At 33.6% G+C, this 13,106-nt stretch overlaps 1 protein-coding gene across 3 annotated transcripts in view; it reads left to right on the top strand.

The window, feature by feature from the left end:
- Window positions 1-13,106, top strand: part of MMS22L (MMS22 like, DNA repair protein) — a 125,621-nt gene that overhangs the window by 7,428 nt on the left and 105,087 nt on the right. For all 3 annotated transcript variants that reach the window (XM_026511769.4, XM_057311174.1, XM_044388868.3), the window contains 3 exons: window positions 925-1,015; window positions 2,636-2,766; window positions 4,743-4,856. In XM_026511769.4, the coding sequence (XP_026367554.2) occupies window positions 925-1,015; window positions 2,636-2,766; window positions 4,743-4,856 (336 nt within the window). The remainder of the gene's footprint in view (window positions 1-924; window positions 1,016-2,635; window positions 2,767-4,742; window positions 4,857-13,106) is intronic.

Raw genomic sequence — 13,106 nt, forward strand, 5'->3', positions numbered from 1 at the left:
TTTTTACATTTATCTTTTTAATTCATCTCGTTTTAAAAAAAAATGCTGTGAAGTGGAAAATCTAACTTTAGTTTCTTGCAGATGAATAAGTTAATAACTAGTCTTTTATTGAATGGCCCATGTTTTCCGTGCTGATTGGAAATACCATGTTTATTTCTCTCTTGTCTATTTTTGCTCTTTATTTATTATCTATTTCTGAACCAATACTATTTTATTAATGCAGCATTTTATTTTGTTTGCAGTTTGATAAAACAAGTCCCCTCTCTATCATACTTCCTTGTGCTCTTGATAGATCATGTATATATCATTGTTACTTACTTTTAAGGTGATACTAAATGTTGGCTAGGGGAAGGTTATTGACAACCCTACTACAGCACAGTACTTAAGAGCACTGGCTTTTGAATCAGATAGAATTAGATTTGAATCTTAATTCATGAATCGAAAGGTAAATTTCTTCACTTCCTTTAACTTCAGTTTCTTAATGGGCATCTCAGTAGTGTCTACATGATAGTCTAAAGTTCTGTTAAAATATTTTATGGGAGTTTCTGGGTACTCATTACATTTAAAAACATATTTCCTAGCTAAAGTCTAAAAGAAGATTATGAAAATAAGTGGTTAAAAAATTCTCTTACGGCCTTGCAGCTGTAGTAAAATGAGAGGTTGGTTGGAAGGGACCTTTACTATACAAGTCTGTTCAGCAGCCCCAAGGTGGGTCTGTCCTAAACCATCAGATGAAAATATGCTTTCAAAGATCTCCAGTGAAAGAATCCTCTAATGAACAAGACCAAGTTTTTCCCTGAGCTTTTGAATAGTGAGTAGGTTAATTGGTTCTTTATCCTTATCCTTGTGGAGGAATGTGATAGCATGCTATAAAATACCTACTAAAGTACTATGAATTCTCAAAGTTGATAATGTCATTCACAGCTTTTTCCACCATCATGGCATTTATTACATCTCCACTTAGATATCCATTGGCTGGTGCTAGAAATTCTTCACATGCTTGGTGAAAAATTGAGTAAGTTTATGGATTTCTGATTTATGTCCTTTTTAAATCTAAACCCTTAATTGTTTTTTTTAAAAATTACAGGTCATCAGTGCTTTCTGGCTTTTTTTAATTTTTATTTTATAACAAATAGTAACCAAAGTAAAAAGTCAAGGTCTTACTCCTTTTTTCAAGAGAACAGTTTGGTCCATTTATCTTTCCATACTTCTATCTTAGTATACATATATAGAAACTCATGGGTAGGATTTTTGTCTTTGTTTCTAGCTAACCACAAATGGTAGCATTCTGTGTAGTGTTTTAGTCAACAGTTTTTAGAGATCTGTTCACGTCAGTACATATAGTTGTACTTCATTTATGAGCTGTACTTATGGCTCTATCATAATTTATTTAGCGAAGTCTATTTTTTAATATTTCAGTTATTTTCATTTTTTTGTTACTACAAGTAATATTTCATGGAACATCCTTGTGTATATATATATACAGCTTTGAATACGTGTACAAGTTATTCTACAGAGTAGATTCTTAGAATTGGGAGTGGCACATTCAGCTTTAAAATCATAAACACTGCTTAGTTTCTGTACGGAGTTTCCCCAGTTTGTGTACACTGCAAGCATGCCTTTGCCTCATTCTCTTGCCAGGAGTGGATATTATCAGTTACTTTTGTTTTTTGCCAAATAATACATGAAAAATGATATTGAATCTCTGTCTTGCAATTTTCTAAGTACCAATGAAGTTGAACATTTTTACATAATTTTACTGTTTTTTATAGTTGCTTTATTACTTGTTCATTATCTTTTGCTAATGTTTCTTTTTTAAAAAAATTAGTGATTTATATATATTTTGGATAATACTTTTTTATTTCACATATTGTCTGTTTATTTCTTGGTCTTGCTATTTGGCATCTTTAGGGTCCATTATCAACTTAGCAATATTTTGTAAGTGCTACTTATTTGTAAATTATCACTTAGTTTATAAAGACATCCATTATCTTAATCTCTGATTTTCAGTAAACTAATAAATGCAAAACTACATGTATATATATATATGTGTATGTGTGTACACTTACATATATACGTGCACACAAACATACAAATACATAATTTCTTCTCTCACATGGACTTTGTATTTCAGATAATATTTCCTTGGAGCAATACTTTAAGGTATACTTAATCTGATATAGGTGCACATTTTATTATCTATTACCTTGGTTTGCTCTGTTCATACCACAAAACAATTGTGTGTGATTAGTTTATCAGCATTTGTTTTAAAAATATCTTAAAGCCTTTATCGGTCAGAAATATTGGTGAAGATTTTCTAGCATTTCCATGCTTTTTTTTTTTCTTAAGTGATGTTACATTGGTACTTTCTAAAGATGTCCACATTAAGAAAAGAAAAGTCTATTAAGTGGCACTTGAGAAAATTGAAAACTTTTTGTAGGTAATGTATATCGGTGATCATATAAGAAAGGAATTGTCCTCAAATTTAACTTTTATTTCTAAAGAAATTTGTTTTTAACTGTATATGTTGCAGTTTTGTTGTAAGTCAATTTAAAGACATACAGTTACTTTCCTCCTTCTGAAATAGTAAAATCTACTGTAATTTTAAATAAAATATATTTTATGACATTTTTAGAACAAGTTGTATACGGTCATCAGTTTATGAATCTGGCAGGTGACAATTTAACCAACATCAGCCTATTTGAAGAACATTGTGAAAATCTCCTTTGTGATTTAATAAGCCTGTCACTCAACAGGTATGACAAGGTAATGTTTTAAGAGTATTTGTATTACTACATCTGAAACTAATGATGTACTATATGTTGGCTAATTGAATCTAAATTAAAAAATTTAGAGTATTTAATTTAGAGAATCTAAATTAAAAAATTTAGAGTATTTAATTTAGAGAAGCTAAATTAAAAAAAAGAGTATTTGTATTACTACATCTGAAACTAATGATGTACTATATGTTGGCTAATTGAATCTAAATTAAAAAAAGTTTATTTGTATTTTTGATACTTAATGACTGTAGTCCTTAATGTGTGTGATTTATATAAGAATTTAATCTGATTGGTTTACTTGTTAACTCTCCTGATTTTATATTTATTACTGTCTGGGAGTTGAATGGGAAAAGAATTTGATTTAAACATTTAAAACGGTTAAAATGAATTTTTCAGAGGCAGTTTTTTTATTTTTAAAAATAGTCTTTTCCATCTTGTCAAAAATAAGTAAAATAGATGTTTATGACAATAACTGGAAATTTAACTTCTATGCAAATAGAGTTCAGCCCTTTAGTTATATATATAGTTACATAATACAATAAATGAGTACTTAAATAAATTAGTTGACAAATTTAAAGGGAGATTTTGTTTTTCAAAGTAGGTGTAGAATCATGGGGGAAATTACATGTTCTTACTGAATTGTGTTTAATACAGACAGTGATTTAAAGGTGCTATAGTACCTCCTCATTTTCTAGCAATGGAAATTTGTAGATTATATCAGTCATTTCATATTGTTTAGCATAAATCTTATGGGAAATCAGGATTTGTAATTTTTTAAAATTTAGATTGTTTTATGTATTATCAAAATCTTTTAAATCTGTTCTATGTAATTTTATAATTAATGTAATTAGTGGATTATCTAGATATGATTTAGTAATATCTTAGCATTATCTTTTACTCTGTATTATGTTAGAAACATGAATGTAGTATATGTGAAATAGTAATTACCTAATGAGTTTCTGAAGTCTAGCTATACTTGCAAATATAGTGCATATGCCTTGCATTATTTAGGACCATTGAGGATATATTTGTTATATATTTGTCTGTTTTACAGTTGATTAAAATTTGTTTTCTAATCTTTCTATTAGAAGTTTTTCTGTTGTGGCTGATGGATTAGATAGGGTTAGGAAATCATCGTCCTGAGGCCAAATCTAACACATTGTCTATTTCTGTAAATAAAATTTTACTGGAACACAACCCATCCTTTTTTTTTTTTTTTTTTTTTTTATCTGTTGTCTATGGCTGGTATTGTATAGTGGCGGAGTTGATGAGTTGTGACAGACTATGTCCCAATAAAGCCTCAAATATTTGCTATCTAGCTCTTTACAGAATAAGTTTGCTGAACATTGATAATTAAAGCAAAGGTTTTGTTTTGTTTTGTTGTTTTTTAAGATTTTATTGATTGATTTTAGAGAGAGAACACACTCGAGCGGTGGGGAGGGGCAGAGGCAGAGGGAGAGGGACAAGCAGACTCCATGCTGAGCATGGAGCCTGACCCATTTTAGGAGACAGATCATGTGAGCTGAAACCAAGAGTCAGAGGCTTAACCAACTCAGCCACCCAGGTACCCCTAAAACAAAGTTTTTTTTAAAGGTTGAAAATAAAGTTCATTCTGTACTTTTGGTTATAAAATGGGAATTTAGGGGCGCCTGGGTAGCTCAGTCAGTTGGGCATCCGACTCTTGATCTCTGCTCAGGTTTTGAACTCAGGGTCATGAGTTTGAGCCCCATGTTGGGCCCCACGTGGGGCTCCACACTGGGCGTGAAACCTACTTCAAAAAAAAAAAAAGTAAAATGGGAGTTTATTTTAAAATTGAGTGGAATGGCACATTTTTTGTAAACACTTTTATATAATTGAACATCAGTTTTAAGTCATCTAAATCCTTCTTTTAAAACATTTGGAAAGAGTTATGTAGCATGTAAAATTCTCTCTTATAGAACTCATTTTGGTTCTTCTCTACAGGTTAGGCCTTCTGAAGCATTAGCAAGTCACCACTGCCCATGTTCATGCATTAAGGAATTGTGGGTTCTACTCATTCATCTTCTAGAACACAGAAGTAAATGGTCTCTTTCAGAAGTAAGTTGTAAAACTGATGTGTTAATTACTGTTCCTAACTCTTATATTGAATTTTTACGGTGGTTTTTGCCAAGAAAATGTTACAAACTTCCTTATATAAGACAACCACCACCACCACCACCAAACAGAGCACTGAGTACCAAACACCTACTACATTTTTAACTCTAAAGTGGCAATATGAAACTTTTAGGAGAAGTGCAGGATTTGACTCTTATTTTCTTAAGTTTTTTGTTGTTGTTCTATCAAGAATTCTTTAAGCTAAAATACTACATACTGTCTAATAAACCGGAAAACAATTTAGTCAAGAAATATGGCAGATTTAGATTTGGGGAGAAATAAAATAGGTTTTTATTGATGAATTTTATGGCATTATTTCAGGAAAGGAGGAAGAAAAGGGCAAAGGGGAACATGAGAAATTTTCTTGCACCTCATTTTGAGCCAAGTCTTCAGAATGGGGCTTTATTTTATTTCAGGTATTATGGATTAGTAGAAAAAGAGAATTTCTCATAGGCAGAAGTAAGTACAAGTAATTATGAAATGGTGCTTACAATAATTTATGTTATATGAAAAAGTCCTTTGATTTTTCACAGGTTTTTAATTTCCCAATTTGCCACAATTTGGGGTTTGGGTGGTGCAATCTCTTTTTAATAACAAACATATTTTTATGGATTTACAAGTACTACATTTTCAGTTTTTATTTTAGCAGTAAATTTACTTAAGTATAAATTTAACATGTCTTTACTTATTATTAAATAAGAAGAAAAATTTTTTCCTCGCATTTTGGTTTGTCAGTAGACTTCGGCTTCCTTTGATGAGATTTCAGCATTTTTCCATTTTCTGCAAAGCTTATCATTATTTAAGAATTTTATATTTCTTTACAATTCTTATTTTACGAACTTCAGACTTGTACATGTAACTACATATACTTAATGTAGGCATGTTCATACTTGTTGCTGTTAGTCTTTATCTAGAGTTAAAGTAGAAAAGTAGGCATAATTTTAAAGTATATTACAGAAATTTGCATAGTAATATGTTTTGTTTAATGTAAATGATTTATATGCTGTTCATTTGATGTAGTAACCTGACTTGTCTTAAAATAATGAAAATCTGAGGTCATTTCATTTTTTTAATACAAGTAAAATAACTGATATTACTCACAGACTTTGAAGGCTATTTTATTTTTACATTCAACTTAGAATTTTCCATGCCTAACAGTAAGACATTTTGACCTTCCTGCTGAAAAAATAATCTAATCTAATCATGCTGGGTATCAAATAATAAGCATTTACATGTGTCAGTGAGCTTGTAGAAAGCAGTCTTGAGGCCAAATACTAAATGTAGGTGGGAACTCAGGTCAGCTGAACACTGAAACTGCCCCATAACCTTATAAGCAGTTGCTAAATTGTACAAGCTTGAACATTAGCTTTCATACCTTATAAGGTAAAAGAATAGAAGACAGAGGTCAGAGTTAACCCAAGTTGGTAGCCTACTGATACACTAACTACCCATAAATCTGGGCGCCCAAAAGGATGAACTAGAAACTCAACTAAATTTGTAAGGCAAATTGCTGTCTTTTACTGTGATGCCTTGCAGTTTAAAATTGCTTCAGTATATTTGTTATTGCAAGCCAGCCCTCATACAGCTTTATAGCTGAGTTGGTGTTGCCTAGATTGTACTAAAAATCTCAAGCCAGGGACTTCTAAGCAGCCACAGACAATGGGTGAATACTTAAACCTAAATCTCCCTAGTAACTCCCCCAAAATATAGAATGGCGAGAACAAATAAGACTACACACACACAAACATGCTGATAGAATAACTACAAGATAGGAATGATAAAAGCATTAATGGTAAAAACCAGCACCAAAGCTCTACCATAAAACTTTCTAGCAAGCAAGGGCAGCCTGAGAAAAAATGCTCAGAGGAAAGAAGGGAGCTAGCAGTAACCCTCAAATTGGTCTAAAACCATTGCCAGGTCGTGAAAAAACTGAAAATGTTTCCTTGTAGGTCAGAGAACTGACTATGGGATAGAACCTGAAAAGTGTGTATATGACAGGAGGAGGCAGTCTTTAAACGTAGACCTTCTGGAGAATAAAAAGGCAAAAAAGGAATGGTACCCTTGGTGACTGGGTGGTGAAAGGAAATAAAAGGAGAAAATGATCTTGTAAAACAAAAGAAAAACAAACAAAAAATCAAAGTTCTCACACCCGCTCTCCTACCACCACCACCAAAAAAGAAAAAAGAAATCCAGGAAAGAAATGGGACTTTGATACATTGACAAAAGAGGGCTCCACTGAACTAGAAATCTTTTAAAGTAGTCTAGACCTACTAAATGAAAGAAAGGAAAAAGAAACTTTGAAACAAGTCTTTATAAAGTTACTACTAGGAAGCAGAATTAAGACACTTTAGCTGATGGGGCGCCTGGGTGGCTCAGTCATTAAGCGTCTGCCTTTGGCTCAGGGCGTGATCACAGGGTCCTGGGATCGAGCCCTGCATCGGGCTCCCTCCTCCCCTGGGGCCTGCTTCCTCTCCCACTCCCCCTGCTTGTGTTCCCTCTCTCGCTGGCTGTCTCTCTCTCCGTCAAGTGAATAAAATCTTAAAAAAAAAAAAAAGACACTTTAGCTGATGAACCCTTTCTCCGAGAAACAACTGTGAAGCAGAAGGAAATTGTAAGATACCACTCTAGATTAAACAGACGAGCATCTGGGGCTGTACAAAAACATCCTGAATAAGACAGTCAGTTTTAAAAACAAGTAGACTAAAGCCAGAAGTGAATGAAAAGAGTAAATGGAATGCAGGAGAGAAATGAAAGAAAAAATCAATTTAGAGTTGACTAAATGACAAGGTGCCCAAGAAGAATATACTCAAATGAAAATTTAATCAGGGGTATGGACGAAAGACAGAAAACAACCAAGGGAATAAAAATTAGATGGAGAAAGGAATATAAAGAATTAGAGAGACAATAGCTGAAGTGGAATATAAGCAAGGAGGAAATAGCTATATGTATAAATGAAGTCCCTAAAGAAGAAAACAGAACAATAGGATATAGCTAACATCCAAAACTATTATCCAAGAAAACATTCCTGAAAAAAAAAGAGCTAATTCTACATATGGAAAGGGCCTACCGGGTAACTGGAAAGATAAACGCCAAATAAACCATCCCAAGGCATATCCTGCTAAAACTATTTGACTTCAGAAATACAGAAAATGACTTTAGGAAATCATCAAATTTTCTAGACAAAAAGACCGCATAACTTACAAGAGCAAAATAATTTGACCTGCACTAGACTTTGCAAAAACATCATAAAAAACAACGTAACAATGGATCATTTAAAAAGACTCAGAAAGCCTTCCTCCTTGTGAGGATGCTGCCAGAGGTTTGCTATCTAGAAAAGGGCCTTGACTCCACCATGATGGACCACTGATCTTGGACTTCCAGGCTCCAGGGTGAATATACAATATGACACAACAGAGCAGCCCTCAGCTTAGAAAAAAGTGATGTAGGTCCCATCTTTTACTGTATAGAGATTATATGGACTGTAACTGTGAGGTACTTACTCCCTTAATAGAAAGCTCAAGACCAAGAAAAAGTGACCAAACCAAAAGGAAACAAAATGACAAAAAGTTTCTTCTAAGACAATAAAGAAGCAAGTACTGACTGTTTGTACTATCTGACATGCAGTGTCTTTGGGGATGGAGATGGATGAGGATAAGCCAAGAAAGAAAAACAGAAAAAGCAATTAAAAATTTCAGGAAAAGCAGGGCAGCATCTCTGCTTCATCCACCTGGGAGTTAGCGATGTCACAGAAGATGTGATCATTCCCTGAATGTTATCAGCTGGCTGAGCTCCACATAGTGCCTGTTCTTAGGAGCTTTCCAGACTGCTGAAGGCAGACATTTTGGGTGTTGTTTTTTTTTTTTCATCTCGTACAAAAATTTTTAAAACTTTGCAGTGTGGCCACACTGATTTATACAATGCACTCATTATGTTTTTAAAGAAGAAATCGTGTGTGCACGTGTACACATGCATGCTAGCATTCTTCCAGAAAGAAGTATTTAATTCCTTCTCCCTACTCCTTGCCTCCCCTACGCCATCCCTAGAATGAGGGAGGTGACGATTGAATAGGATTTGGAGTTTTCCTGCTGAGAAAGAGACATTTTCTGCAACCCAGTCTGTGTTTAAAGGACTGATCTTCTAAGGAAATTATCCAAAGGGGAGAGGCCATTCAGGGTTTTTAAGTTATTTTCAAGTGTTGCCTGGACTGCTGCTGATCTTTGTGAAGCCAATAGGATGATGCTTCCCAAGAAGTAATTAGAGAAGCCTAAGAGAGACTCAGGAATGTTTGGAAATTCACATACAGCCCAAATTAGATGGGAATTCCAGGAATGGAAATAAACTAATTTGATCAAGGACATATTTGTGTTCCAGGAAATATTCTAAACATGTAGCTATGCTGGATCTACGTGTATGACTGTTTTCCTGAAAACCCAGCACTATCTAGTAAACATCAATTAAACTTGAATTACAGAGAAGGAAAGCAAATTAATATCCCTTGAGTGATATTTCTTATGTGCCAGCAAGTAGAATGGGTGTGAGGTTAAGTTAACTGTTCAAATAAAAGTCAGAATATGATAAATGGGGCTTCCAATGTGGATTTATTTGATGCTACAGCCCATGATATTTTCCCACCACACGATTATATAAAAAAGTGCATGTTTAAGAAGGAAAAAGAAAAGGAATAGCTAAATTAATGCACTCCTCTTTTGGGGAAGCAGACCTAAGCATATTTTACATGCACTCCCCAAAGTGCCACAAATAAGGTAGGGAACATCTGTGCGATGCCATGTGCAATCTAGTAGTTTCTGACCTGTATGCATTATATTTTAGCTGCCACATGTATGGTAAATTTATATATGTTACCACCTTTAAGTATTATAAAAAGATTACAAAAATTTCCTGTGAAATGAAAACATCATCCATACCAAAAACAACAGCACAAGGATTCAAAATGTGCCAGGAATTTTATAACTTTGACCCTAGCAATCCCTCTTCTAAGAGTTTACCTTTAATATATACCTACAGCAATTCAAAAATGCGTATGCCTCAGGCTCTTTACTGCAGTATTTGTAAAAACACAACGTTAAAAACTACCTAAATGCCCATATGCAGGAGAGTAAACAAACCATGGTTTATTAGTACGTTGGAGTATTATGTACTTGTTCAATAGAATGAATAAAATATCTGAACTGATAATGGTTTGATTTCCAGGACTTATTGTTAAATAAGCAAAGTGCAAAAGAATATTTGTAGGATGCCATCTTCTGTGTATGAAGGAAGGGAAAATAGGAAATGTGTATGCTTAGTTGTGCCCAGATAAATACTGGAAAGACAAATCAGGAACTATTGAAATTGGTGGGTAGGAATGGGAGATTGGTGAGTGACAAATGGAGTAGAAGTGTTTGAATGTGTTATGACTTCAGAACCATGTTAATCTTTAGCATTTTCCAGAAATAAGTCAATGTGTACGGAAGAGGAATTCATGGAATATAAAGAAAAACACTGAACCTAACTATTTTACAAATGAATAACACATGGGAGGAGCTATTGGGGGGGCGGGGAAGACCGACCTAGAGGACTTGGAATACACTATTTTGACAATTTGCTCTAAGCCTAAAGACAAAAGAATTATAATGAACTTCAGATCCTGGACTCCTGTTTGTAGACTTGTCTTACAGTGTTATATATGGGTTAGCAATTTTAAATATTTGAAATAAATAAATGTACTCTAGGACTGAGCAAATTAATAAATACATTATGGGTAATTAAGAACCAGCTTTGCCACTGTTGGAAATTGAGTCATAAATATGGAAAGAGGGAAAGATAGAGTGAAAGATAATGTGTTGGAATGGAATTTAAGATATCAGTATGAAATAATGTTTTTTTAATAATTGAAACTAGAAATGTGTGTACATACATGCATTTCCTACCTTATCCACTAGGTGGGCCTACAAACGATGATATCTGAGTAACAATGAGGAAACTGCAATGTCTTGGTCTTGAAATTACCAACCTCCAGTAAAAAGAGGCAAAGCTCCTTTGGCAAATGACCTGGTCTTCCAGGCTGACTCGTGGAAAATGAAAAATGAGACTGGAACATTCTGTACCAGAAACTAAGGTGGTACTCAGAAAATAATGAGGACGTATCAAAAGGACAAAAGAGCCAACATGAAGATCTCCCACACTCTAAACCTAGGATAATTTGAGAAACAAAATAAACGATTGCAAAGGATTATAATCTATACAATATGGGGTTGTGGGTCCATACTGATATAAATAAATGAATAAATAAGTGGAGGAAATGGAAATTCTTCCTAATAAATGTAGATGTTGATGATGGAATTAGAAAATCACCAGTTGACAACCTCCTTAGTAATTGTTTTAGGCATGAATCCTCAGTGGCTGCCAAAAATATGATGAAAAACAGAATATTTGCACAGCTTGATGTATCTACACAATATCAATTGCAAGGGGAGCAATAACTGGGAGATACCACCATAACCATGTGATCAGAGTTAGCCAATAGTAGGAAAAACTGATATTATGTACCCTCAGTATGATGCAATGAAAGAAAAAAAAATGTTTCTTTGGTATTCTTGCCAAAAATGTATACTGTGAATCTAATTATGAGGAAACCTCAGTTAAACCTAAGTAAGTGGCCTGTACTCTTCAAAAATGCCACGGTCATGAAAGATAATTACTAAAGGACTGTTACAGATTAAAGGAAGTAGAAGAGACATGGTAGTTAAATGCAGCATGGAGAATACAGAGGAAATCTGATAATGCTTTTATCTGTAGTCCCAAAGGAGAGGAAGTAGGGAGTGGAACAGAGCAAATACTTGAAAATGGCAGAAAATTTTCCAATGGTAGTGAAAGCTATCATATTAAGAGACCCAATCAATTCTACTTAGGGTAAATAAAAAAAGAAAAGCAGACCTAGATACGTCACAGTGAAACTCCAGAACATCAAAGACAAAGAGAAGAGCTAAAAGCATTCAGACAGCAAATTATGTTACCTTCAGAAGAGTGACAATTAGACTGTAAACTGACTTCTCAGAAGCAAAGGAGGCCAGTGGGAATGATACTTTCATTGTATTAAAGCAAAATAGTTGTCAACCTAAAATTCTTTACCAACGAAATCTTTCAAGAGTGAGGTGAAACAAAGCTATTGTCAATGAAGCAGAATTGAAGGGAATTCTAAAAGATATATTTTAGAAGAACGATGCCTGAATTGGGGAAAGGGGGAGGTGGTGTGATGTGTGAAGAAACAAAGCACAAAGAAAGTAGTACATGTTTTGTATAAGTCAGTAATACAATCTACTGAAATTTAATGAGAGTTAAAGTACACAGTAATACTGGCCTAGAAATTGGATAGGGCATAAATGAATTAAAGTATTTTAAGATTCTTACTTTGTCTTAGAGAAGAGCGAAGATACATATTATCAAGGCATTTTTGGATGTATGCTGTTATTTTTAAGGTAATCACTGAAAGAAGAGAAAGTACACTAACTTACGAGCTAGTGGGGTGGGGGAGAAAGAAACATTTAACCCGAAAGAATTCAAGAAAGGGGTGTTTGTGGAAAAAATAGGTATACAAACAGAAATACAGAATAAGATGGTAGATTTAAAACTAAATGTATGAGTCATTATCTGCAAATGGACTACTGAAATGCTCATTTAAAAGATACACTGTCAGAACAGAATGTAAGCTACTTACAAGAGGTAATCTAAAACAAAATAAAGAAGGGCTCAGAATTGATAGGAAAAGATATAAGAAAGGTAATGTATTAAACTAACTTTGGAAAAAATTAGACTTTAAAACCAACAAAAGCATTAAGTCATTGTGTACTGATAAAAGGTTCAATTTATCAGGAAGGTAAAGCAAATTAACATTTTTATGTGGCTAAGAATAAAGTGTTAAATGTAGAAAATAAAAATTGCCTGAACTACAAGGAGAAATACACATATGCTCAGAAATATTGAGATGCATCTCTAACCCATAGGTGAAAGAAGATATAATGGAAATTGTAAAACATTTTTAAGTAAATGATAACTAACATACCACTACTTAAAGCTTTACGACTGTAGCTAAAGACACAGAGGAAAATTTATAACTTTAAATACAGATGTTAGAGGGGGAAAAGTTGAAAGTTAATGACCAAGAATTCACACAAAAAGTTAAGGGAAAAAAAT

This window comes from Ursus arctos, unplaced genomic scaffold, assembly GCF_023065955.2.
Source record: "Ursus arctos isolate Adak ecotype North America unplaced genomic scaffold, UrsArc2.0 scaffold_13, whole genome shotgun sequence".
NCBI classification, from domain to species: Eukaryota; Metazoa; Chordata; class Mammalia; order Carnivora; family Ursidae; genus Ursus; species Ursus arctos.